At 60.3% G+C, this 26,720-nt stretch overlaps 1 protein-coding gene across 1 annotated transcript in view; it reads left to right on the plus strand.

Moving 5' to 3' along the window:
* Nucleotides 1-26,720, plus strand: part of ADAMTS7 (ADAM metallopeptidase with thrombospondin type 1 motif 7) — a 53,239-nt gene that overhangs the window by 22,334 nt on the left and 4,185 nt on the right. Inside the window, 21 exon segments of the mRNA XM_004700026.2 lie at nucleotides 563-728; nucleotides 1,016-1,206; nucleotides 5,475-5,558; nucleotides 5,867-5,991; nucleotides 7,043-7,192; nucleotides 8,285-8,428; nucleotides 16,293-16,437; nucleotides 16,901-16,993; nucleotides 17,217-17,362; nucleotides 18,749-18,918; nucleotides 19,187-19,320; nucleotides 20,069-20,189; nucleotides 21,557-21,804; nucleotides 22,069-22,210; nucleotides 23,013-23,139; nucleotides 23,455-23,668; nucleotides 23,855-24,289; nucleotides 24,291-24,486; nucleotides 24,489-24,806; nucleotides 24,809-25,167; nucleotides 26,464-26,616. Coding sequence (XP_004700083.2) covers nucleotides 563-728; nucleotides 1,016-1,206; nucleotides 5,475-5,558; nucleotides 5,867-5,991; nucleotides 7,043-7,192; nucleotides 8,285-8,428; nucleotides 16,293-16,437; nucleotides 16,901-16,993; nucleotides 17,217-17,362; nucleotides 18,749-18,918; nucleotides 19,187-19,320; nucleotides 20,069-20,189; nucleotides 21,557-21,804; nucleotides 22,069-22,210; nucleotides 23,013-23,139; nucleotides 23,455-23,668; nucleotides 23,855-24,289; nucleotides 24,291-24,486; nucleotides 24,489-24,806; nucleotides 24,809-25,167; nucleotides 26,464-26,616 — 3,861 coding nt within the window.

Consider the following 26,720-nt stretch of genomic DNA (forward strand, 5'->3'; position numbering starts at 1 on the left):
TCCCCCAGTGGTGGCCTAAGCTTCCTCAGGAGGGGTTGGCTATCCCCAAGACACCTCCCTCCCTTCCCTGGACTCTCTGGATGCCCGTGGGCATGTCCAAGACCACTCCCCTCCACCTCCTGCCGGCTTCCCTTCTCTGGCCAGCCCTGGGTCCAGGGAACAGGCTGCCGTAATGGCTGTGAACACCCCAGTGGCTTGGGTGTGGGTGGACCTGCTCTCAGACTGATCAGTTGCCTGGGGAAACTGAGGACAGGGAAGAAGCCCCACCAGATGGAAGGTCAGCTTGGCTGGAGATACCAAGTGATCTGGAGTCCCAGCCTGAGAGCTTGGGAGGGGGCCTGTCTGAACAGGGCGAAGACGCCACCTGGTGTGTTGATCCCTTCCTGGGACCTGTGTGGCCTCTCACCTGGACCTAGAGCCCACTAGCTGTGTGAAGGACATTCCAGGCTGAGGGCGGTGGGGGTGGGGTGGGAGTGGCTAGAAAGGAGTGGCATCTGCTGGGGCTGGAGAGCCTGAGGGATGCTGCCCCTCCCCCATGTGGCCCTGGTTGCTTCTTCCCCAGAAAGGTGTGTTCCAGCTCTCTCGTGAGGACTACTTCATTGAGCCTCTGGACAGTGTCCCCTCCCGGCCTGGCCAGGCGCAGCCCCATGTGGTATACAAGCGCCAAGCATCTGAGAGATGGGGAGAACAGGGTGCCTTCCAGACTCTAGGCACCTGCGGGGTGCAAGGTACCCCTCTGCTGGGTGGGGATGGGCTCAGGGGGGTGGTGGGGCCCTTCTCGAAGCCTACTAACAGTCCCCACGTCCAGCTCCCCTAACACCGGCAGACCCACCCTTGGCCACAGCCTGTGCCTTCCTAATGTGGGGGGTGGGGGTGGGGGTGGGAGGGCCTACAGCCTTCTGCCTGTACAGCCTGCCGTGCCTACTCCCCATTGCCCACTTCTGGCCTGCGCTTCCTCTGTAGAGGAACTAGCCAGTTCCCAACTCAGAGTAACCAGTGATCTCCCTGCACTCAGCATCCCCGGGGCTGAAGTCTTGGCAGGAGCTCTGGGAGCAGAGGCAGCAGCGGCCGGGGCGTCGGCGTCGGCAGCAGCAGTCGTTCAGCAAGGAGAGGTGGGTGGAGACCCTTGTGGTGGCCGACACCAAGATGGTGGAATACCATGGGCAGCCGGATGTGGAGAACTACGTGTTGACCATCATGAACATGGTATGTGCTCACGGCAGGACGGTGTCTCAGCTCCCACGTCCAGGAAGGGGTGGGGTCTGCCAGCCAGCCACCAGCAGTGGGACACCACCCCTGGGCTACTGAGTTTCGTGCCTTCTCTACCAACTGCCAGTACCAAAGATGAGCAAGGGGGAAACTGAGGCAGCACGACTCTGTGCCTGCCTGGAAGAGCTCCCCCGCTGCCCCTTGACCAAGCAGCTCCCGCCTCTGAGCCAGGACCTCTGCCAGGGACTGGGGACAAAGACACACCCCATCGGAGAGGATCGCCTCTTCCTGGGACAACATGATAGCTTTATAAGCTGGTGACTCTGGGCAAGGCCCTGTTCTGCTCTGAGCCCCAGCTGACCCACTTGTAACCTAGGGGTGACCTCCCCACCCCGCCAATGACATTTGAGGTAACTGAGGACCAGGAAGGACATGTGCCTTGGCCAGGCCCCCCAGCACTGGAGACGGGATCCCAGGTCTCCTGAGCCCTGAATGGGGCCCTGGCTGATGAGAGCTGGCGACCCCCCGAGGTGACTGCAGTGCCTGCTCGTCCTGCACAGGCAGAGAGGCCTTGGTCACATTGCTTCTTGCAGCCCCTGGGAGGGAGGATCGCTGCCTGGCGTTCTTAGCCCACCACACAAGCCTGGTGCCACCCTGAGCTGGTTGGGTGGCGACCAGGGTGAGGGGTGTATGCTCTGAAGCTGGGTGATGTCTGGGGGGAGCTCTAGGCCCATGTCACGTGCTGCTGCCTCCCCCATGCCAGCCCCTCACCTCCTGCATTCCCCTCTACAAAATGCCCTCTGACACCCCCAATGTCCAGCCACCCGTTTACCACTGGGAAGCCTGAGACTCGGGGACCAGCAGGAGCTGTTCCTGTGCTCTCCCTGCCACCTGGTGGTCACGCCCCCACTGTCCAGCTCCTCATCGGCAAGCTCAGCCCCTGGTCACTCCTTCCCTGCCTCCAACCACCATCGCTGGCTCCCCGTTCCTTAGAAAGGAAAAGCCCCAGCTCTGAGCCTGGCATCCCAGGACTCTAAAATCCAGCTTGTCTCTCTGCCTGGGACGGGATTTGCTGACAGCCAGCGTCCTGGGGGGACTGGTGCTAGGTGGCAGTTATTCCAGTTGGGCCCTAAGCTGGAGGCAGGGGGCTCCAGGTTCCTAAGCCCCGAGGCTTGTCCTCCCTGGCCTCAGGGTACTCAACCTGAAGGAGGCTAAGGAGTGGCCCCGAGCCTCTGCTCCCTGGGTTCAAGCCACCTCCCCGTTTCTCAGTGGTCCCTGTTATTGTTTTCTTGGTGGAATTGCTGTGGGCCAAGATCTGGGCAGCATCAGACCGAGTCAAGCCTGAGGGCTTCCCATGACACCCCCTAGGTGCTTGTGGGCACCAATGACCTCCAGGTCTACTCTACTCTCTGTGCCAGACCGGAATAGGGCTTGACTTCCCTGGCTGCCAGTCATCAGTTGAAGCCCACCCTCTCCTCCCTCCCTGCCCTGCAAGCCACTCATTGGGACAGCTGATCAGCAAGACCCCACCCCACCTCTCAGTGTCTCTCAGCACCGTCCTCCCCTCCATAGTTTCCAGGAAATGACGAGAAGGGTTATGTTTGCTGGCGACTTGGAACATCGGGTGGGTCCATGGCGGGTGCTGGTCTTGGTGGACCCTGGGAAGCCTCTTGTCCTCTGAAGCCTTTGCTGGGCCCTGAGGCCAAATTTACCTGCCTGTAGTCTGGGAAAGACTGGTTCTTTTTTCAGGGGCTTTTCTCCTTTTCCATTCTTTCTTTTAAATACCCAGCATAATTAATGCTCCCAGATTCATTTGTTCAACAAATATTTACTGAGCAACTGGGGCCGTAGTGTGTGTGTGTGTGTGTGTGTGTGTGTGTGTGTGTGTGTGTGTGTGTAGTGTGTCCAATCAGGGAGATCAAGTTGGGCAGAGAACCAAAGCCAAACTCACTGCCTTGGAGCCATTTCTGAGCCATCAAGCTCCTGTAGGACAGGGTAGAACTGCCTCTGTGGGTCTCCGAGACTAATTCTTTATGGGAGTAGAAAGCCTCGTCTTTTTCCTGTGGAGCGGCTGGTTTCTAACTCCTGACCTTGCAGTTAGCAGCCCAATGCATCACCCACCATGCCACCAGGGCTTCCTGCTGGGCAGAGAGATAGGCATTTCATCAAACCATCACCCTGATGACTCTAAAGGTGTCATCAAGGTAGGTGCTGGGTGGCCAGGGCCCTGGGGCTCTGAGAGGTAGAGTATAAGTTCCCTGAGGACCTGCTGGGCTTGGGTGCTGGCGAGAGAAGACGATAACTTGGGCTGACAGGAGGGAAGGTTTCCAGGCTGCAGACTTTGATGGTGCAAAGGCCCTGGGGTGCAGACTCATGGGGTCTGAGAGAAAGCCTGTGTGACTGGCGCGAGGGCGTGGAGTGGGCAGGGCCAGACCACACAGGCCTGTTGGCCAGGCCAGGGACATGTGTCCTCACCCTATGGACAGTGACCAAACCAAAGCCAGAGCCATTGCCACCGAGGTGATTCAGACTCAGCCACCCCACGTAGGGTTTCCAAGACTCAATCTTCATGGGAACAGACAGCATTCCTCTTCCTCCCGAGGAGCAGCTGGTGGGTTTGAACCCTCGACTTTGAGGTTAGCAGCCCAAGCCTAACCCACAGTGCTACCAAGGCTCCTTTGTGGGCGTCGAAGAGCCATTAACTGCCCCAGACAAAGACACGGTGAGCCTGAGCTTGTATTTCAAAGACAGGTGACTAAAACGCTGGGCTGCAAGTCCCCGTAGGGGCCACAGAGGTGGTGGGGGACCCATTGGAAGATGGCAGCTGGCCACACGCGAGCTGATGCCTTGGGCAGTGGGAGTGAAGAGGGGACGAAGAGGTGCCCTCAGGAGAGTGTAGGAGGCAGGACTGGTGGGATGTGGGGGGAAGGTGACAGAGGGGCTCCTGGGGCAGACAGCTTGCATGGGAGGGGACCGGCACCATTTCAGACGCTGGGCCTTGGAAGTGCCCCTACCCCACTATCAAGTCCCATGGTGCCCTCTGAACAGGGTCTGTTTTGTCCGCTTCTTGAAAGTTCTTTTTTCTTCGTGGACTTGTGAGAAGCCTGCCCTGCTATCTCTGTGCTCTGGGACTTGACATGTGGCCCCTGCCATGCCCTGGGCTCTTTAACTCTGAGCTTGGAAAGAGCTGACAGTTTCCCACTTTACATGGCCCGTGTCCCTGTCCCTGGCCCACTGTCCATCTGTCCCCCATACCCCCATGACTTTGTGCCCTGGTTCCAGAACCCCCAGGAGATGGGGCAGAAGAGCAGGGGCCAGTTATCCCGGACCCAGGTCTACACTTACCTCTCTCTGCAGACTCCAGCCAGGGCTCAACAGTCCCAGGTTGCTGTTTCTGGCACCCATGGGGGGCGGGGTGAGGGGTGCTGCAGAGCTGCCCCAGACCAGGGCAGAAGAGGCAGAGCTAGGACCCCGAGAGGGGTCAAGCAGCCAGCATCAGGAGTCCTGAGCTGCCCTCAGTGGGCTTGGTGGGATTGGGATTTGTACCAGGAAACAGGTCCAAACTGGTGCCCCCAACAGGGCTGCAGGCGGCAGAAGCTTTCGGAGGCTTGTTGTGTGGGGCTGGGTTGGCTAGTGACACTCACCTATGTGTAAGAGAGAGCTTTATATCAGGAAGTAATTATAGATCAAGAAAACATCCCACTCCAGTCCCGATCAAGTCCATAAATCTGAAACTAGTTCCTAAGCCCCTCTTCAAACTCACGCAGCCACATGCGATGATGCAGAATGCAGGAAAATCACGGGCCGGGGCGGTGGTAGCACCGAAGGGCTGTGACAGCGATCAGGGTCTGCCAGCAAGAAGGGGAGAGCAGAGAGAGCAGGCAGGTCCCCTGGGAAGGCCCTCCTGATGAGAAGGCCACGCCCACACAGAGGCGCCATCAGGCTGATCTGACTGACAAGTGGAACACCACCCTACACTTTTAGCTGCCTGCACATGGACATGAAGTTATAGAGCTACCATGCTTGTCCTCCCAGCTCTGCTGTGGCTTGGTTGGAGAAGTGTGGGGACACCACCATATGTGGGTGTCTGGACACGGATGGTGCTGGCTGCACAGCCTTGTGTGTGCCTTGGGGAACATGCCTGGAGGTGTGTGCGAGTGCAGCACCGCGGGCCAGCTGGGGTGGGAGGGGCATGAACACTGGCTGCCCCTGTGTGCAGTGCCCTTCCCTGAGGGACAGCCTGACCCCTTCCGTCTCTTGGGCAGGTGACTGGCCTGTTCCATGACCCGAGCATCGGGAACCCCATCCACATCACCCTCGTGCGCCTGCTCCTACTGGAAGAGGAGGAGGTATGTGGCCCCCACTGCCCCACTCCCACTCCACAGCTCACCTGTCCCATGGCTCAGCCGCCCCACAGCAAGAGCCTCCCGGGCCGTCAGTCCTGGCTGACCCTCCCTCAGGTCGCCTCCAGGAGATGGAGGCCAGGAGGGTGGCAGCCCGCATGTCCTGCCACACCCTCCTTTGGGCGCCAGAGGATTGAGGCTGACCCTCCCTCCCGCAGCTCAGGGGAGGGTGGGGAAGGGCACAGCTAGCCTTGGCAATCTGCATGTGCCAGCTGTGCCCCTGCTCTCTGTGCCCCTGCTCTCTGTGCCCCTAGGAGGACCTGAAGGTCACACACCACGCAGACAACACGCTGAGCAGCTTCTGCAAGTGGCAGCAGAGCATCAACCCAAAGGGGGACGTCCACCCCTTGCACCACGACACCGCCGTCCTGCTGACCAGGTGCCACTGAGCGGTGGGCAGGAGAGCCCCCTTCTGAGGGAGGCGTGCCTTAACCCTCGGGGAGAGGCCCGACTTGGGAGAGAGAGGCATCATGTCTCAGGGAGCCCCGTTTTGAGCAGCGCTTGAACACCTCTCCCCAAGGCTGGTCTCAGCAGCCCTCGGGCGGGCTGGCCCTGGTCCTTCCAGCACTGCCACAGTTGCTGTCGGGACCCCTAGAGTCGATTCCAACCCACAGCCACCCCGGGGGCAGGGGACGACTGGCACACTGGGTTTCCAGGCTGGTCTTCTCGGGAACAGATGATGGCCAGGCCTTTCTCCCACGGAGCGCCCGGGGTGGGGTGGGGGTGAGGACCCGACCCACCCACCCACCTGGTCAGTGGTGGAATGCTTCATCAGTGCACCACCAAGAGTCCTTTTTCCAAAATTCTTCCTGTACTCTGTATCTGTCCCAAACTCACTGCATTGAGTCAATTCTGACCCACAGAGACCCTATAGGACAGAGTAGGAACCCGCCTCCCCCCCAGTGGGGGTTCTGAGACTGCAAATCTTTGTGGGAGGACACAGCCTCACCTCTCTCCTGTGGAGCAGCTGGTGGGTTTGCACCGCGGACCTTGTGGTTAGCAGCTCAATGGGTAACCCACTAGGCCACCAGGGCTCCTCTGTTTGCACACAGAGAGGTGTTTCTCCAGGAAGTGGTGCACACGGTGACAGGGCAGGCCAGTTCCAGGTCTGTGGTCAGGTGTCAGGCTGGAGGCTTCTCCTGACTCCCACAGCCATAGGGGCTGCTGAGCCCAAGAGCGGCGGGGCTTTGGGCTGCAGAATTCGTATTTTCAAAGTGCAGGTGAGCCCTCTACCCTCTGCTGGGTTCTGGCAGCTTCTTCCTGCACCCTCTCTGGGGTAGTGACCCGAAAGGACTGTGAAGGGGTCTGTCCCCAGGCCCAGGTAGGCACCAGCGGGTGGTATGTGAGCAAGAGGAGCTGCTCCCAGGGGCCAGGGAGAGAGTGGGTGGCAGGAGGGGGCCAGCCTGAGGCCCACATGTCTCTGTGCGCAGGAAGGACCTGTGCTCAGCCATGAACCAGCCCTGCGAGACCGTGGGCCTGTCCCACGTGTCAGGCATGTGCAATCCGCACCGCAGCTGCAGCATCAACGAGGACACTGGCCTGCCCCTGGCCTACACCGTGGCCCATGAGCTCGGGCACAGGTACCCTACTCACCCCCACTGCCAGCCTAAGAGCTCAACTTCGCCTTCCCAACCTGAGGGTTACAGATTCCGGAGACAGGGAGGTGCCTGGGAGAGGGAGGGAGCCCCCATTGGACCTGCCATGTGCTGTTCCTCCCTTACCCCTGTCCCCATGGCCAGAGCTCCTTCCCTGGTGAACAGGAGAGAGGCACCCCTGGGTGCCTCTAGGCTGGCCTGGCACAAGTCTGACTTGAAGCAGGGTTGGGCTGAGCCATAAAGTCACCATGATTCCTTGGTGGTTCTTCCCCTTACCCACCGTGCTAGCATTTTAAACTCTTGGTCCTGCATGGCCTACTCTCCCTGCTATGTGCCCCCGGGCCAGTGTCTGCCCTCTCTGGGCCTCTGTGCTCCCTATAGATAGAGGGGGTTGGATTCGTTGAAATCCGAGGCCATCACCTTCCGAGGCGCTCATGTCTAGGTGTGGCCCCTACCCTCACCTCTGTTCCCCGGGCAGGTAACGGGCTCCTGTTCAGCTGGTGTGACAGCATGTTCACGTGAATCAGAGGGGCTAGGGTCATGTACCCAGGCACTGGGACTCCCGAGGTCACGGCCACAAGGCTGCCTGGTGGTGGGACGAGCCTTCTGCCCGATCCTGTCATTTCCTGGCTGTGTCCCCTGGGAGTTCCTTAGCCTCTCTGGGCCTCTCTGGGGCGGTAGTAATGCCTCACGAGGCAGGCTGAGGACTCAGCAGGCTAGTGGTTGTGCCAGTGCCTAGCCTGGCAGCTAGGCTGCCACATACGGTCGTGGGGTCTTGGGCTCAAGACTGGGTGTGGCAGGGCCTTGCTCAGCCAGGTCCTGGTGCCCCTGAGGTTTCCAGGCCAGTGGGGCAGCCACCCTGTTGGCCATCACTGGCCCAGGCAGGCAGGAGCCCAGCACCCATACCCATGGAAACAGGAGGGATCCTGATCTCAGAGGATGCCACCTGGCCAAGGTGCCTTATGCCTTGGGTGGCCGGGCCAGCCCCGGGAGCCAGGACCGTGGGGCCTCTGGGGTGGGGGCAGGCTGGCAGGCTCCCACCCGCTCACCCGCCCCTGGGGCCTGTGTCTCACGCAGTTTGGGCATGCAGCATGACGGCAACGGCAATGAGTGTGAGCCCTTTGGGAATCGGCCTTTCATGATGTCTCCACAGCTCCTGTACAACGCCAGTCCCCTCACCTGGTCCCACTGCAGCCGCCAGTACTTAACCAGGTTCCTCGAGTAAGTCCCCCCTCAGGCTCCGGGACCCAAGCCCTGTCCCTAGCGTCAGGGACAACGACATTTTGCAGTGCCAGGCGGCAGCAGGGCGGCCCGTACAGGTAGGGGCTGGAGCCCCCCATGAGCACAGGGCGGCCATGGTGCCCTGGGAGAGGAGCCTGCAGCCATGAAGGGAGCAGCATCAGGGGCGGGAAGGGGGTGGGCGGCAAGTGGGGAGAGGCATGGACCGCCGGCTGGAAGAGGTGCAGGGCCGCTGGGGCCAGGGAAAAGCCAAGGCAGCCCTGGTGGTGTAGTGCTACACGCTGGGCTACTGACCAGAGAGTTAGCCGTTCAAAACCCCCTGCTGCTCCGAAGGCAAAAGACGGGGCTTTCCGCTAGAGTAAATGGTGACTCTCCTGGGAACCCCCCCCCAACGGGGGCAGTTCCACCCTGCCCTATAGGGTCTTCGTGAGTCCGCATGCGCTCAATGGCAGGGAGGCTGGAGAACAGAAATCAAAGGGACCTGGTAGCCCAGCGATGAAGTGCTCGGCTGCACCCGAGGCTGGCAGCTCCTCCTCCTGCAGAGGCACTGTGGGAGGAGGAGGACCTGGCAAACGGCTTCAGATAGGCCCTCCAAAAACTGAGTGCCATCAAGTCAGACCCGACATGGAGTGACCCTGTAGGGCAGGGTAGACCAGCCCTGCGCCTTTCAGAGACTGTAGCTCTTGACGGGAGAAGGAGCCGGTAGTTTTGAACCGCCGATGGTGCCGTTGGCAACCCAAGTCAAGACCCAGGCTGCCAAAGAGGACGGCTTCGCCCACCCTCTGGGGCAGTTCTCTGTGGCACGTGGGCTCGCTGCGAGTTGAAGTGGACGTGAGGACCCCACTCCGTGGGCTTCCAGGGCTGGACGTCTGTATGCGAGCAGACAGGTTCGTCTTTCTTTTGGAGGGGCGCGGCTGGTGGGTTCGGACTGCTGACTTGTGGTTAGCAGCCAGCGTGTAACCCCTGCACCACCAGGTCCTCACGCCACAGTCTAGTGTCAACATACTGCAGTTAGGCCCATGGTTGGTGTTTACATGATCACGATCCGGTAGGCTGCTTTACAGTGGGTGGAACCAAGCGTTGTAACAGATGAACCTTCTTCATAAGGATAATGTTTTCTTTGCCTCTCTGGCCAAGTTGCCCATCACCTTAAACCGTTCTCCACAGTGTCTCATGATCTACTTTTCCAGAACTTAATTCCTAGCAGGTAACCCAACATTAGGTTCCTATTTTGGCCCCTGGACACTCCTTCACCCCAGCTCCGCTCTGTACTGCCGTTCCTCTGCAGGGGTGCTCTCTAGGCCTGCACCAACTTGGTATGCAGGCCCTTCCTGTTTCCGGATCCAGTGTGACTGTTTTTATTTTATTTTTTTAAGGCAGGTGAGGGTGAAGCTGTGTGGAAGAAAATGGTTTATGTGTCTGAAAGCACCCCTTTGATTTCCTGCTTCTTGGAGAAGTCACTGCATGAGAATTGGTCTTTTAAGCCTCCGACGTGGCTGTTGAGTATATCTTATCATTTTGACCCCTAAGCCTTTGTGTGCGGCCTTTACAAAAATCTGAGAGCTTTTAGAAGTCTCTCTCTTTGAAATTTTACCATTGTGTACCTCGGTCTACTTTTATACATTCTCTTGGGCACTGGGGGACTTTTAACATTTAGAAATCCATGATCTCCAAGTGTCACAAAAGTCTTGGCACTGTTGAGTTGGTCATTTTCCCTCCAGTTTCCCCTCTCTGGGATCCTTGGAATTCAGCTGTCCTTTCATTTCCTTATCTTTTGAAACCTTCCCTTGGCTCTGTTTTCTTGGAGACATCCTTATCTTTAGCTTATACCGTTCTATTAAATCAAAACTTTCCCCGACCACACTTCTAGATTCTTCAACTTCCTCAGTCTCTAAGGACTCTTTACTGAGCCCGGTGGCATTGTGGGGTCAGCGGGCCCTGTGAACTGCAAGGCCAGTCGTTTGAATCTGCCAACCGATCCGTGGGGATCCTTGTAGGGCTGCTCTGGGCTGGAATCAAGTTGGTGGCTGTGGGTCTGGCCGGAAGTGCTTCTTCATTTTCTGTTTGCTTCGTGGGTGCAGTGGCTCATCTCTTGGTTTTATTTTCTTTCTCTATCATATCTTTCTCTTCCGTGGAGGTTTTTAAAAATCTCGTTCATGGTAAAGGTTTTTTAAAGAGCGTGCATTTCATACATGGAAGGAGGCGTTGAGGGGACACTTGGCAAGTACATGGACCTGCTCAGGTCTTCGCCGAATCACTGCTGAGGAGCTGGGTCAGGAGGGGCTGTTTCTTTGGGAGAACTTTAAATACCAGGAACTAAGGTCTTCCCACCCTCCCTTTTTTCCCTGATGATTTTGTTTCCTGCTGAGGAATTGTCTAGTCTTTTCCTAGAAGGATGTAAGCCTGGAGATAGCATTCTATCCTTCCACCAGGGCAGGGACTTTGCCACGCTGTGTTCCTTGTGCAGACAGACTGTCATTTGTCCCTCCCCCTTTGCAGATCCCTCCGCCTCAGCGCCTCCACTGTGCCCGCTGTCTCAGGTGGGACCCTTCTCCCTCCCCTCTCCATGTAGGGCACTGTGTGTCGACCGGCCACGGAGAGCTGGGGAGGGAGATTCAGGGTCTGATCAACAGACTTTCGGTAACACTTTTGTCCTCAACTCAACCGGTTACCCACAAGGCCCTTAGGCACCCTGATTCCTGAGCCTGGCCCGGGCTCTGCTTTGGGCTGGTTTCCCCCACAGGGACTGGGTCTCAGCCTTCTCTGCTGTCCCATGTGCTTTCTAGCCCCTTTTAGCTGCCATCGTCACCTCCCCCTTGCCCTTTGCCCTCATGACTGTCATCATGGTGGGGCTTGGGAGGGAGTGGAGATGAATCTGTGTGCTGCGTGTCCTGGCTTTCTAGAAGTGCACTCATCGTGGGGTTTCAGCAGGGACACGGCTATAAGAGCAAGGATTCTGGTTTCTAAAAGAGGGATTTCTGGGTGCGGAGTGGGTTGGAAGGAGGAAGCCTGGGGTTTGGTGGTGAAGAACCTGGCCTCTGACCCAGGCTTCTACCTGTGTTGGCCCGACGAGTCAACCCACCTTACATCTCGGGAAGCAGTGGTAGCAATGGCCCTGCCTTGTGGGCTTGCTCTGGGGGCTGCAGGAGAAAACATGTGATGTATGTGGCACAGCGCCTACTACCGGGGCAGCGTGCCACGCACTTCATAACGATTCTGTCTATTGCCCCTACTGCCTCGATAGGAGACCGGGTGAGTCGCGGGGTAGGCACTGGGCAGCGGCCCCCAGGCTGGCAGTTGGAACCTACCAGCCGTCGGTGGGAGAAAGATGAGGTTTGCTGCTCCGTAAAGACGTCCGCCTCAGGCCCCCGCCCCAACCATCCGCAGCTTTGCCCTGTCCTACAGGGTCTCTAGGAGCCAGAATCCACTCAGCAGCAGCGAGCTTGCGCTTTGGCCCTAGTGCCGAGCGATCGGGAGCCCGGGGGCGCTGTCGGACCAAGGTTGCGCTGCCAACCACGAGGTCGGCGGTGCAGAGCCACCCGCTGCTCTGGGGAGGAAAGAGGAGGCCTCTGCGCTCCCGTCAAGATGGACAAATCCTCAGAAACCCTGGGTCCAGGGTCCCGGGAGTCGGAATCGACTTGTGGCATTGACTATTGGCTTTGGGTTGGGGACTAAGTGACCAGGCTTGCCTGACATGGACCTGACCCAGGGAGGTGGCCATGGGGGTGGAGAGGAGGGTTGAAAAGAGTCTCTAGGGTGTGCCTCCTCCCCCAGAGAGCGGCTGGAGAGGCAGAGCAGTGGCTTCTCCCACAGCACCCTCGGGGCTACTTCCCTGTGCCAGCTCCCCAGCGGCCACCAGCCAGGGTGCCACCCACCACCCCGGCTCCCGGACAGACGGACAGATGAGGCTCTGTCCTCACCCGGCTGCTGGAATGCCTGATGGGCTTGGCTTAGAGCCTGGGTGAGAGTGGGAGGCAAGGCCGAGAGCCAGAGCCTTGGCATCGAGAAGGATGGCGGACTCACCCAAGACAGAGCTGTGGACGCGCCCCACCCACCCAGCGTGTGAGTGGGGGCTGCTTGGGAGGGAGGAGGATGAGGATGTCACCTCTCCCTGGTCAGCCCGGCACATGCATCCCTCAGAGTGCTCTGTCCCGGGCTCAGGCCGAGGGGCGATCAGGTGTAGCGGAAGCCAGCGGAGACTGAGAGTGGTGCCCGCCCGGCCGGTAGCCCCCAGTGCTCATGCTGCAGCTGGAGTTGGAGCGGGAAGACAGGCCCCTCCTGGGCAGGGTTGGTGGGCAGAATGATGAGAGTTGTAGGGGACAAAAGCGCCTTACGTGGGGTCCGCCCCTCACAGACCTCCTCGTGTGGCCTCCCTGGAGCCTTTCCATCACATCTTTCTCAGGCCACGCACAGCCAGACACCACGGAGTCCCCGCTCCCGTGTCAAGCTTGGGCGCCTGCTGTGTGGGCACACACTCCTCAGGCCCCAGCACACGGAAGGGACGGTGGTGACCAAGACCGACGGAGCCGCCCCTCATGCCCCTCAGCCCTCACTGGGGGACACCAGGGAGGTTGGCCTCAGCCCGGGCTCAGGGGGCACTCCCAAGGACCTCTGCAAAGGCACCGAGAGCTGCCACCTGAGGGCCACTAGGGAGCATCCTGCGGGAGGTTGTTCTCAGTGGACAGTCCCAGGTGGTGAAAGCCAGCAGATGCCTCCACAGGGTCGTGGCCAGAGCCGTGGGCATTCCCATCCAAGAGGCTTGGCCTGAGGGATGTTCGTGAGCCCTGGTGTGCCGAGACCTGTTTTAGGGGAGAATGATGAGGCTTTCTGGAAGCCGCTGCTAAAGATCTCCCATCTCTGAAGTCCAAAGGAGCAGCTTGGCCCTATTCTGCAGGCCCACTATGTGTAGCCATTAGCTCTATGGCGCGGGCAGGTGGGGGACATGTTGGGGTGGGGCTCAGGGAGTGCTCTGCCTAAGGGTTTCTTGTAGGGAGAGAGGCAGGCAGATTGTGTGGGAGGGGCGGGGAGCCCCCACCATCAGAGACTTGGTGACCGGAACTCGGTGTGTGTGTGTGTGTGGTGGGGAGGTCTTCACACGTGCCCCCCCCACGTGGTGGCAGCTCTTGGCGACCTGCTTGCTCGCCCATGGGTGACGGTGAGGCTGCCCCCTCGATCACCCACTGCCGCCTCTGACCCACAAGGGGCCGCCCAGCCCAGCTATAATTAGAGCAAGGAGGGGCTCGGAGGGGAAGGGCTGATGGGTTTGGGGATCCGGGTGCAGTCAGCAGCGAGTCGGGCCTGGCAGGGAGCCGGCCCAAGGAAGGAAGGGCCAGCTGCCTCTGCCTCTCCAGCAGAGACTGCTATTTATACCTTTGCAGCCGTGGATACATTCACACAGCACGCACAGCTGGGGCAGCGAGGGCTGCCGCCTCCCCCACAACTTGCCACTCACCCACAGGATGGGCTCCATGGACGCTGGTTCCCCTTGTCCCCCAGCTGCAGGCCCACAGAACCTGGGGCCTTGGGGCTTAGCCAGGAAGCGGGAGTGCTGAGATTTGCCTCGGAGCCATTGGTGTGGACTAGAGGCAGGGTGGGGTCTCACCTGTCCTTGCCCCCACCCTCCTCCAGACCCTGGGTCAGAAGAGGTCCCTCAGACTGGTCTCCAGGCTAGGTGTGGGCTTGAGGTGTTGTGCGGGCACCCGTTCCACTGCCTGAGAGTCATGGAGGGCTGCACTGAGGGAGGAAGCCCTTGAAAGCCAGCGCTGCCCCAGGATCCAGGCCCTGGGGCCCCAAGCCGAGGGGGCACTGGTGACCCACTTTCTCCCTGTGAGACCTCACAGCCATGTTTTTGAACAGATGTTAGGATCAACTTCTTCAGGCCAGGGCTGTCACTGGGTGGGTGGGGTGGTGGGGCCTTTCACTGAGGGTGGGCCAGTGAGTGGACACAGCCTGGGCTGCCCAAGTCCTGAAGCACCACGGCCTCCCTCCTGTGTGACTCAGGCCAGAGGCAAGACCGCTGCCCCAGGGCCCCTTGCCTAAGGACAGGGTCCTTGTAGAGGCTTTTCCCTGAGTCTTGTGAGCACACAGAAGGACCAGCTAGGTGCCCAGCCTGCCCAGCAGCCATCTGCAGCCCTCCCTCCAGGCAGGGACAGCAGCTGCTCCTTCACACCACCTGCCCGTGTGAATTAGAGGAGTCCCTTTCCTCAGCACAAAAGGTTTGGGGAATTCCAGCAGGAGCTCAGCCACCTCTACTCTGCTCCCCGACCTCTCCTGCCTGCTTCCAACCCTTGACTCCTCCGACCTCATCTTGGGGATCTGTGTTAGTCTGGGTAGACTAGAGAACTAAAATTTATAGACACTCATATGTGCCTAAGAAAGAGCTTTATATCAAAGAGCAGCTGTACATTAAGAAAACATCCCAGCCCAGTCCAGATCAAGTCCATCAGTCCGATATTAGCCCACATGTCTGAAACCAATCTATGAAGTCCTCTTCAGACTCACACAACACCTGCAATGATGCCGAATGAGGGACGATCACAGGCCAGTGGGTGGGGAGTCTTGTGGATCCAGTGGTGGTGGAAGCATCTCAGTGCTGGCAAGGGTCTCCATGTGGCTCCTTCAGCTCCAGACCGCTAGCATAGTTCCATGTTAGCAGGAATGTCTTGCAGGGAGTGAGTGTGTATCTGGCTTCCAGTGAGCTATTTGTCTCCGTCGCATCTACAAATGAGGTCATCAGGCTACGACCTGATTAACAGGTTAGACTCCACCCCTTCACAAGTGGACAGAACATTATGTAAATGCCACAGGATCTCTGTTCCTTAGTGGGGTGCTTTGCTTCTCCTGAAGCCCACCCCACCATCTCAGCACCCTCAGGTTCTCAGGACCCCATTTCACACTCTGGTTGTGCCCCACCTGCCACCCCCAGCCCTTTGAATGTCCAACACTTTGCCTCTGGCCAGGCTGGCATAGCCTTGTGATCCCCTGACTCCAGGCTGCCACCAGAACTTCACTCCTTGCCTGGTCCTCCCACTAAAGTGCTCCAGCCCCTGCCTGCTTCTCTACTGGAAGGCCTATCCCTGGCTGGGGACCTGGAGAGCACCCATCCCAGCTCCCAGACCTCCAGCTCTTAAATCGGGATACCCCGTGCCCACCCCCCCACCCCCACTCCCTAACCCCCCATCTAGCCACATCCCTTTCTCCCTGTCTCCACTGGTGTCTCTGTCAAAGACTGGGTGCCAGTGGGCCCAGCAGCCCTTGGCCACCCCCTTCCCCACTGAAACTGCCGCAAACCAAATGGCCCTGCACACGTGGCTCACAGAGGAGCCAGTGGCTGCACAGACAGGGATGCCTGATTACTTGCTGCCCGGGGCAGCGTCTGGGCAGCCTTCTGCTCGGGCTGAGTATTAGCAGAGGTTCATGCTGGGTGAAGACTGGGCTTGATTGGCATCTGTCTGGTTCCCTGGGGCCAGCCAGGATCGGGAGTCAGCAAGGGGTGACAGGGCGGGGAGCAGCAGGACACAATGACCCGTGGCTTCCGCCCTGGTGGGCCACCCAGCCCGTTTGAGCCATGGGATGGGATGGCCTGGCTCCAGGACTTGGGCTGGGGTGCAGGGGTGGGGTACAGGGGTTCAGTTCGGGGGCCACTGCAGGGCTTGGTGATCCAGGGGCTTCTATGAAGAGGTCTTTGGGCTGCAGTCAGGAAGGAGATAGGTGGGGAGAAGCCAGGAGGTGGGGCTGGAGGCCGAGGCTGGAGTATTCCTGTGTGTTTAGGGCTTTATACCCATGCCCAGCTCATGTGCTCTCCTGGGTGGGCCCCTCAACCAGTCCTCCTGCCCTGTCTCTGCAGCCGAGGATGGGGCCTGTGCCTGGATGACCCGCCCTCCCAGAACATCCTGGACTTCCCCATGGTGCTGCCCGGTGTCCTCTATGACGTGAGCCACCAGTGCCGCCTGCAGTATGGGGATACCTCCTCCTTCTGTTCCGACATGGATGTGAGTCGGGGCATGTGCTGGGGGGTGCGGGGGTGTACTCGTAGCCCAGCGGGCAGAAAGACTCAGGGGCTGGCCTTGAAGGGACCCCGCCCAGCCCTGCCCCAAGCCTCCACGTGATGCTGGGAGACACAGTGAATACTGGGGCTTTGGGCAAGCCCCTCCACCTTCCCAGAGTGGAGCTAAAACCTCCCTGGGGGTCCTGGGGACAGATGCCTGCACTGGTGGGCACGGATGGGCAGAGGCCCCACCACTGGGTGGATGTCTCTCCGTTCGAATGGGCTTGGACTGGAGCCCTTGTAGATCAGCGTGGCCATGGCTCCAGGCAGCAAACCCAGCCTCAGGCTCCCCCATCACCACCCAATCAGAAAGCAAAGGGGTCGCTGTGGGAGGGGACACAGAAGAGCAGGGGTGCCTGGGTTTCTGCAAACAGTGAGGCCCCTCCTCCTCCTCCTCTTCCTCACAGAGTGTCTGCCACACTCTCTGGTGCACCGTGGGGCAGACCTGCCACTCCAAGCTGGACGCAGCCGTGGACGGCACCAAGTGCGGGGACAACAAGGTAGGGGATGTGCTCAGCCGCAGATGAACCAAGAGAGCCCCCATGCGGGCCTCTTCCTCCCCTGCTCAACTCCACCGTGAGGCCTATGGCTTTGGGTGCTGGTGGCTGGACCCCTCACCCCTTTGATCCTTCCTTTTCTGGCGGCCTCCTTGCCTACTTGATTCTAATGAGGGCAAGGATAGCTGATAGCTTTGGGCCCGGGCCGCGCCCCTTGTCTCCACAGTGGTGTCTCAATGGAGAGTGTGTTCCCGCGGACTTCCAGCCCGAGGCCGTGGATGGCGGCTGGTCAGGCTGGAGTGCCTGGTCCCTCTGCTCCCGGAGCTGTGGTGTGGGTGTGCAGAGCGCCGAGAGGCAGTGCTCGCAGCCTGTGTAAGTGTGGGATGGGCCACCTCCCAGGGGCAGGGTGGGCCCACTCTGTCCCAGCCCCCAGGGAATCTCCTGACGTCTGACTCCAGGACCCAGAGATTAGAGGGATGAGCCCAGGCCGTACCACAAAGCCGGACCTCGGGCACCCAGAGGGCCAGTGGTTACGAGCTTAGCCCCTGGGCTATGAGAGTTCAGATCCCCGTTCCACCATGTGGCAAAAGCCTTCTCTGAGCCCCTCTGCATGACAGCCAGGCAGCGCCCACCCACAGGGTTGTGGTCGGTGAGAAATGTGTAACTTCAGGCATACCACCTACCCCAGGGGTCAGTGTGAGGGGAGCACTCAGCCAATAGTCACTGCTTGAATGTATAGAGGACCAATCTGGCTAGTGTTTACGGGGGGTGGGGGAGCTGAGGGGGGTGTGTGTGTGTCAAGAAGCAGCAGATTTCTGTATCTCACAATGGAAAAATCAGTCAGTGGGCGTGCACAATGACTGCGCAGCCTGATGAACATCATCAGTTAAACAGCGTTGGATGGGCACACGTTACGTATTTTTTTACAATCAAGATGTTAGAAAGCTACAAAGTTACATCGTGATAGCTCCTGACAACATGTGAAAGAATTTTTTTTAGGGCTAATATGATTTTTTTTTTTAAAGGTACCACTTAAAAAAAAATCAAGTTAGATGGTTGTATCTAGTAAAAATTGTCATTTAAATACAAAGGAGTTTTAAGGAAAATCGTTGCTGCTCAGCAGCATCAGAGGTACAACTTGGGCCTGGGATGGGACTGGGTAGCCCAGAGAGCGGGCTGTGTGACCCGGGGCTGGTGACTGTGCCTCTCCGGGCCTTAGTGTCTCTGTTTGAAATGCAGAGGCTGGCAGTCCACAGACTGGGGCTGTCTGCACCTTTGGAAGAGCTCACCTGGGCCGAGCTGCCCCTAGTGGGCACAGGATTCACATCCTGCCGCTTCTAGGGCCTTTGGACCTCTCCCCCTGCTGGCTCCCCGCCTGTGGGTCTGAGCTGAGGTGGGGACTACTCCACTGACCCAGAGGTAGGCCGATGCTGGCCACATCCGCAGCTTGTTCTAGTTTCCCAGTTGCCCTCTGCACAGGCAGCCTCAACCCATTTTATAGATGTGGAAACGGATGACCAGAGAGGACTGAAGGCTTGCACAAAGTCACACAGCAGGTTGAGAGCGGAGCCCAGGCTTCCAGCCGCTACCTCCTGTAGGCCCTCATGAGAAGGGAGGTGGGCAGCCCAAGAAGGGAGAAGGATGGGAGCCAAGGGGGGTGGGGGAAGTCGAGAATCTGTGAGGGGTGCAGGCGGAGGCTTCTCACTCTGAGGTGGACAGTGGACATGCGCTCACGCTGACCCGCCCGCTCTCCCACAGACCCAAGTACAAGGGCAGATACTGCGTGGGCGTGTGGAAGCGCACCCGGCTGTGCAACCTGCAGGCCTGTCCGCCCGGCCACCCCTCCTTCCGCCAGGTGCAGTGCAGCCAATTTGACTCTATCCTCTACAAGGGCCAGCTGCACACCTGGGTGCCCGTGTTCTCTAATGGTGAGCCCTGTCACCGATGGGGAGGCCTGGTGGCTCGAGTTGGTGGGGTTTTTTGTGGGTGCAGGGTCACCCAGTGACGCAGCCTGGGTGGACCTCCACTGGGCCCTGGGGCTGCCCTGCCCTCCTAGCTCCCCTGCCTGCAGCCTCACAGGGTGGTACCAGCCCAGCTGGAGCCCGCTGTTGATGTGTGCTGTGGTGGGGTCGCCCTGGGGGCTCCCTGATGCCCGTCCTGGCTGTCCCTGATGGCTCCTTCCCTTGGGCCTCCCAGTGAGTCCCTGCGAGCTGCACTGCCGGCCCTCGAGCGAGCAGTTCATGGAAAAGATGCGTGACGCTGTGATTGATGGCACCCCCTGCTACCAGGACCAGGAGAGCCGGGACCTGTGCATCAACGGCATCTGCAAGGTGTGCCTGACTGGACGAGGGTCTCCTAGCCCTGTCGCCACTCCCCCGACACCACTAGGCCCTGCTCTTGGTCCCTTCCTGGACCCCCAGGCCATACTGTCCTGTCGGGGCCCTAGCCCCTGCCGGTGAAGCCCCTGGATGGCTTCTCACTTCAGGCCCTTGAGACCCCTTACCGCTCTGCGGCCCCAGACAGCGGCACCCTCTTTTATACGAAAGGGGGGGGTGTCCCTGCACACACCTCACGCCAGAGGCCAAGGCAGGGAGCCCGGTGCAGAGGAAACGCCCTGCGTTTTGGTCCCTGCTTCCATGTCGCGCACGGAGCCCTCAAGACACAGTGCTCGCCCTTTTTCTCCCCGGAGAAGGCTGAGGCTGGCAGCTTCCCTGAGGATCATGGCCGTGGAAACCCTGTGAGCCACTTGAACTCTGTCCCTACCAAGGGCTTGCAGTTAAGATCAACTCATGGCAACTGGGGTAGCTCCTGGTTTCCATCAGGTAGCCTTTGGCACGGAATTTGGCTTCTGGAGCGCCCAGGAACCCTCTGGGTGAGAGAGGCCACGGTGTGCCGGTTCCCCTGCCCACCGCAGCTTTTTATGAGCTGTTCCCCATCTCCGGGGCCTGTGATCCTCCCTGCACACCTGGGAGGCACAGGGTGAACTGCTGCCTGGAGTCAGACAGCACGACAGCGGGGACTGGGCCAGGAGTGAGCCGGGGGCCCCAGCCGAGGTCCTCCCCTCCCCGTGTGTTGCAGAACGTGGGCTGCGACTTCCAGATCGACTCTGGCGCCACGGAGGACCGCTGCGGCATGTGCCAGGGCAACGGCTCCACCTGCCACACCGTGAGCAAGACCTTCCAGAAGGCGGAGGGTCTGGGTATGGGCGATCGGCTGCTGTGCACGCGCGCGCGGGCTCTGGACCCTGTCCATTGTTTCTCCCCCAAACCCTTTCACCCAGGCTAGAGATGGGCGGAAGGGCAGCCTTATCGCCTGGTATGGGCCTCCTGCACGGGAGGGTCCCACCACCCAGGTGCCAAGGCCTGCCCTCATCGGAGCCCTTCTGCCCCAGGGACCTAGATTGGGCCAGTCTGGCTTGTGGGTGGTCCCCGACCCTTTCAGTGGGGGTACTGCTCCTTAGAGTGCTTCAGAGACACCCCCTCCACCCAGCTCCTCTTGCCTCGTCTTGGGGGTCTGTGTGGTGCACATGGTAGGTGTTGGGGAAAGAGGTGATGAGCTCAGTCTGACAGGGTAACAGAACAGGGAACCTTCATGGCAATTGCAGTGGAGAGAGGTCCAAGGAGGCTGGGCGATCAGGAGCGGCTTCCTGGCGGAGGCAGAATTGTAAAGGGAGGAGTCTACCTAAGAGACTAAACTTGGAGGCAGGTAGAGTGGGCTCCTGGGGTGGGGGCTGAGAGGGAGGGTGGCGTGCCAGGCCAAGAAGCATAGGTTTCATCTCAGACTTGCAGTTAGAACAGTCTGGGGCCTGTGTCGACAGGCCGCGGGGCACTTGCTTACCCTCGCTGAGCCTCAGCTTGCCCATCTTTCACCCCAGGTGACATAAGGACCTGGGTGACACTGGAATTAACCTACAGAAAGTGTCCAGAGCACTCCATAGGAGAAAAGACGGAAAAGTGGGCCATGGGAGTGGGGAGACCATCCCCAGGTGCTTGGTGTTGGAGGAAGGCCACACTGGAACATAGGTCTCTGGGGCAGGATTTGAGGAGCTTTTCTGAGCCCTGGTAGCGTAGTGGGCTACTTGCTGGGTTGTTAACCTCAAGGTCAGCAGTTCAAAGCCACCAGCCACTCCTGTAAAGCAATGGTGCTCAACCTTCCTAATACCAGGACCCTTGCTTACAGTTCCTCATGTTGTGGTGACCCCTAACCATGTAATTATTTTTGTTGCTACTTCATAACTGTAATTTGCTACTATCATGAATCAGCCGGCCCCTGTGAAAGGGTCAGTCCACCCCCAAAGGGGTCGCAACCCACAGGCTGAGAACCGCTGCCGTCGTGGGAGTCCCACTGGGACAGTTCTACGCTGCCCTGTGGGCTCAACCTGAGTGGGAAATGGGTGGACGGCAGGGAGTTTGACTCGGGTGTGGGTGACTTAGCACAGACCTGCTTTGGGGTCTGAAGCTATTCGTGGAGTCTTGGCCATGGACTGCCAGGGGCCTGGGTGGGTGTAGGGAGACACTGGGGGCCAGCCCCCACCCCTGAGGCCTCTGCACAATGCCCTCCCCACAGGGTATGTGGATGTGGGGCTGATTCCAGCAGGGGCACGTGAGATCCGCATCGAGGAGCTGGCTGAGTCAGCCAACTTCCTGGCCCTGCGGAGCGAGGAGGACCCGGAGAAGTACTTCCTCAATGGGGGCTGGCTTATCCAGTCGGACGGGGACTACAAGGTGGCCGGCACCACCTTCACGTACGCGCGCATGGGCAACTTGGAGAATCTCACGTCCCCAGGCCCCACCGCCGAGCCCGTGTGGATCCAGGTGCCTGCCTCCTGGGGCCTGGGCCAGGGGACTCGGAGATGGGTTTCTGGGTCCCCAGCCCCCCAAGGCAAGGTGTAAGCCCCACAGCTACTGCTGAGGCCCCTGCCTCGGTTTCCCCACCAATAAATTATCTCTAAGGTGTAGCCCCCATTCAGGGGTGGTTGCTGGTGTCCTCTCCTTTCATGTGGTTATTCTGGGCAGAGGGTCCCAGGCAGAGGGGGCACACACCTGGAACTCATGGGTCCCCCCACCCCCGTTTCCCAGCTCCTGTTCCAGGAGAGTAACCCCGGCGTGCACTACCAGTACACCATCCACAGGGAGGCCTACGGCCCTGGCCACACCCCGATCCCTGAATTTTCCTGGCGCTATGGGCCCTGGGGCAAGTGCACAGTCACCTGCGGAACAGGTGAGGAGGGGGTGGGCGCTGCACCCCGTCTCTACCCTGCTTGTTTGCCGGGTCACCACAAGCTCCGGGACTGTTTTCTCTGAGCCTGTTTCCCCTCTGTCAGTGGGATTGCAAGAGCCCCTGTCTGCCAGGGCCACTGGGAGGCAGGATGAGCTGGCAGGTCAAGCAGAGAGTGGGGCCTGGCCTGGGCCAGGGGACTCGGAGATGGGTTTCTGGGTCCCCAGCCAGAGTGGCTGCCGGGTGTGCCACAGCCCCCGCCTTCCCCTCCTCCCTGCCCCATTTGGAAGCCTTGGGGGCAGTTCCACTCTGGGCTGTCAGGTCACAGTGAGTTGCACTGCTCCCCTAGGAGTGGGGTTTACTGCTCTTTTGATTAGCCTTCCCACTCCCCTCCTGCTGCCCCCAGTCTCCCTGTCTGTGACCCTCAGAGTCCAGAGATCTCAGTGTCAGGAATCTGAGCAGAGACATGGAAGCCTCCCTGTTTTGGGAAGAAGGGTCCTGGGGTGCCTTGGGCACCAGCCACCCCACAAGGAGAGAATGGCAATCTGACTCTCTCTTTCTCTCTCTCTCTCACACACACACATAAAGATTTATGGCCACCCCCACCACCCCCCACTGCCCTGTAGGGTCACTGTGAGCCAGGGTCAACTTGAAGGCAGGGGTTGGGTGTAGCTTTGGGTTCTGGGAAGGACATGGGGTATGGCCGAGTGGCAGGATGGGCTGGCTTAGGCAGGGGCCTCCTGGGTGCCAGACTCAGATGGAACGCTCTGGGCAACCCTCCCCCCGCCCCACCCCCCGCCCCCAGGCATGCAGAGGCAGAGCGTGCACTGCACTGAGCGGCTCACAGGCCTTGTGGACGAGGGACACTGTGACCCCCGGGACCGCCCCGATGACCGCCAGAGGAGGTGTAATGAGAACCTGTGTCCGGCTCGGTGAGCTGCACCCGGTCCCTACCCTTGCCCACTCTTCCCACCCCCTCCTGCTGCCCCTCCACATCAGAAGAGGAGAGACAGGTGGACTCTGGGTCTCTATGCCAAGGCTGAAGGCCTGGGGTGACGGTGGCAAGATTTGAACCCAGGCCTCCTTGGCAAGGGGGACTGCGGCACGCTGCCAGGTTTCCAGGAGCAGGTCACTGCCCTGGGCCTGGGGCCCTGGGGAGTCAACCATCCAGGCTCAGGCCTGATCACCCAAACCCCAGCTTGTGAGACTGCTTGAGCCCGTGCTGACGTGCCTGCATGTGCCCCCAGGTGGTGGGTAGGTGAGTGGCAGCCGTGTTCCCGCTCCTGCGGGCCCAGGGGCCTCTCCCTGCGGACGGTGCTGTGCATCCGTAGTGTGGCGCTGGACGAGCAGGTAGCCCTGGAGCCACAGGCCTGCGCACACCTCTCGAGGCCCCCCACCGAGACCGCCTGCAACCAGAATGTTGTCTGCCCTGCCACCTGGGCTGTGGGGAACTGGTCTCAGGTGAGTGCTCCTGCTCCACTCTCTCTGGGCCTCCAGGGCAGCCTTACCGCCCGCATGGTGCGAGGGAGGGAGACCTGGGGACCCAGGGGCCTTCATGGTCAACAGAGGCTGCCTGAGGCCTCTGCCCTCTGGCCGTGGGCAGGCTACTCACCATGCCTCAGCCCTGTACCCTGGCCTCCCCTGCAGTGCCCGGTGACCTGTGGGGTGGGCACTCGCCACCGAATCGTCCTCTGTATCGGTGACACTGGGGTACCCTGTGAAGAGGCCCAGCGGCCACCACGTGAGGAGGTCTGCTCTCTGCCGTCCTGCCCTCTGCCCGTGGACAAGCTGAACCTGGAAGGATCGGGCAGTGGTGCCTCCAGCCAGGTCTTCAGTGAGGTGGACTTCGACCCCATGCATATGACCCTACACCCTGTGTCCCCACTGCCCCCTGAGCCGGGCCCCCTGTCCCATGCCATTGAGGAGGAGCCCCTGGAGCCGGTCTCTGCAGGGCCTGTGTTTGTTGATGACTTCTACTACGATTACAACTTCATTAACTTCCATGAGGACCTGTCAGACAGGCTCCCTGAAGAGCTGGACCCAGACCTGGTGGACACAGGTGAGTGCCCACCCCTGAGCAGTCTTGCTGAGCTCGCTGGCAGCTGGGAGCACCCCCATTTCTTCCAAGGAGCCTCCTGGGGCCGGGGAGGAGGGAGGACGGGGCAGCTGGTCCCCTGCCCCATGACCCAGCCAGGCAGGCTCCTCCCTGTCCCCGCCCTTAGAGCTGGCCCCCGGAAGTTCTTTGGCCAGTTTCTTGTCTGAGAAGGATGCCCCCATTGGGCCCCGGATCTTGGGCTCCCTAGCTGGCCCTGGCACCTGGCTGCCCCTGGGAAGCAAAGCAAGTTCCTGGGCAGGGAGGATCCCAATGAGGTTTCTGAGGATGAGGAGGAGGCCTTCAGCCCCAGAGCACCACCTGCTCTGCCAAGACTCCATCCCACACCGGCCCCTGGGCCCTCTCCTACCACCCACCCCTCTCCCAGTCCCACTGTGGTGGGGCGGTGGACACAAGGGACCATGGCCTGGGACCCAGCTCCAGAGGGTGGCCTGGAGCCGGTGGACAGTGGCTCACCACCGTGGCTCCCCTTCCCCTGCCTTCCTCAGACGCTGTGTCACGGAGCTCCCTGGAGCTAGGGGTTCCCATCCCCCCTTCAGCCCCAGCACTGGAGCTACAGACACCGGCAGTTCCTGGGACCTTCCTTCCGATGGCCTGGCCTGGCCTAGAGCGGACTTCCTGGGTGACCACGTTGAGCCCAAGAGCCTTGGGCCCGCCCGAGCCCCCCAGTCCTGAGGTAGTCCTGAGCACCAGGCTGCCGGCCATGCCAGCACAGACTGGACCCAGCAGCAGCAGCAGCAGCACCCCTGCAGCCTGGCCTCTGGAACTCCACCCCGATGAGCAGGGGCCCCCTGTGGGCCTGCCAGCCTCCAAGAATGCCAGCTGGCAAGTGGGGAACTGGAGTCAGGCAAGTGGTTGGGGCATCAGGGTGTGACTCAGTTTCTCCATTCTTGTCCGCTGCCTCTGAGGGTACCCGATGGGGTGGGAGCGTGGGGGAAAGGGTAGGAGTGGAGACTCCAGTGGGTGAAGCATTGCCCTGGCTCAGACACGTCCTGAAAACAGTGGAGCTGGTGGCCTGGGGGTTACGTGTCGGGCTGCTAACTGTAAAGTTCAAAACCATCCACTGCTCTGCTGGAGAAAGACGAGGTTTTCTACTCCCCCGAATATTTAGTCCTGGAGACCCACGGAGCAGTTAGTTCTACCTGCCCTACGGCTGACATGAGTCAGGGTCGGCTCCACGGCAGTGAGTGGCCCGGGTTACTGGCCACCTGAGTGGTGGGAAGGAGGGAGGGCCAGGCAGCCCCTCTGCTTTCCATCCTGATGGAGTCCCGAGGCTGGCTTATGAGGCCAAGCACCTGAGAAGGGCAACCAGGGGGAACAGCCCACAGCCCCTCATCTGAGTGCCCCCGGGGCTAGCTGGCCAGCCTGCCCTTTGCTGGGCGGCCAGAGGCACTCTTCTGCCCACCCAGCGGCTTGCTCCCCACCACCCGGTTGGGGGGCTCACCCTGACAGCTCCATGTGTAGATCTGTGAAGTCTGGCATGCTGCCTGACCCCAGCAGCCCACCCCCACCCCCGGCTCAGCCTGGCTTCTTGGGGTGCCGCTCAGGCCCTCTCCCCCTGGGCTCCACACAGGAGCCAGCAGGGATCGGCAGCCCACCCCAGTTACCTAGCTGTCCTCACATGACCCTGACCAGTGGGGGGCGCGCCCCCGGTGTACAGGGCGTCCCGAGGCTGACTTCTCAGAGGTGTCTTTGAATAGGCCCTCTTTCGAGTAGCTGCTGAGTGTGGTAACCGCACTCCAGGCTCCCAGATAGCCACTGTTCAGGGCGTGGATGCTTTGTTCAGACTGAGGCCCAGAGAGGGCAGGTTTTATCCAGGGTGGCTCAGCAGTTGGCCCCTGGGACAAGAGCCCAGGGTTCCTTCCCAAGGGATTCTGGGAAGCAATGTTGAGCCTCGTCAGCCCCCCACCCTCATCCCACCATGTAGGGGCACTTGGTTGCTGGAGGGTGGGGGCGATTTGACCTTTCACCCTCAGTCTCCCCGGAGGCAGGTGGAGTCAATTTGGCAGATAAGGAAATGGAGGCCCCTGGCTTGTCCCAGGCCTTCTTACCTTGGTGGGGTGGTCTCCTGGCTGCAGGGGGATGGAGAGAGCCAGGGTCTGCCTGGTCCTAACAGGCCTCTGTGCCCCCTGCCTACCACCAGTGCTCCACCACCTGCGGCCTTGGTGCCGTCTGGAGGCCCGTGCGCTGCAGCTCTGGCCGGGAAGAGGACTGCGCCCCTGCTGGCCGGCCCCAGCCCGCCCGCCACTGCCACCTGCGGCCCTGTGCCGGGTGGCACACAGGCAACTGGAGCAAGGTGGGGCTGAGGCAGGCAGCTGGGCGGTGGGAGTGGGTGTGCCTAGGGTTCCCGGGATGGGCAACAGCGCCACCGGGGCCGAGGGGGCTCCACACTGCATATGC

Source organism: Echinops telfairi, unplaced genomic scaffold (genome assembly GCF_000313985.2).
Source record: "Echinops telfairi isolate 266 unplaced genomic scaffold, ASM31398v2 ScPeMD7_7475;HRSCAF=8513, whole genome shotgun sequence".
NCBI lineage: Eukaryota > Metazoa > Chordata > Mammalia > Afrosoricida > Tenrecidae > Echinops > Echinops telfairi.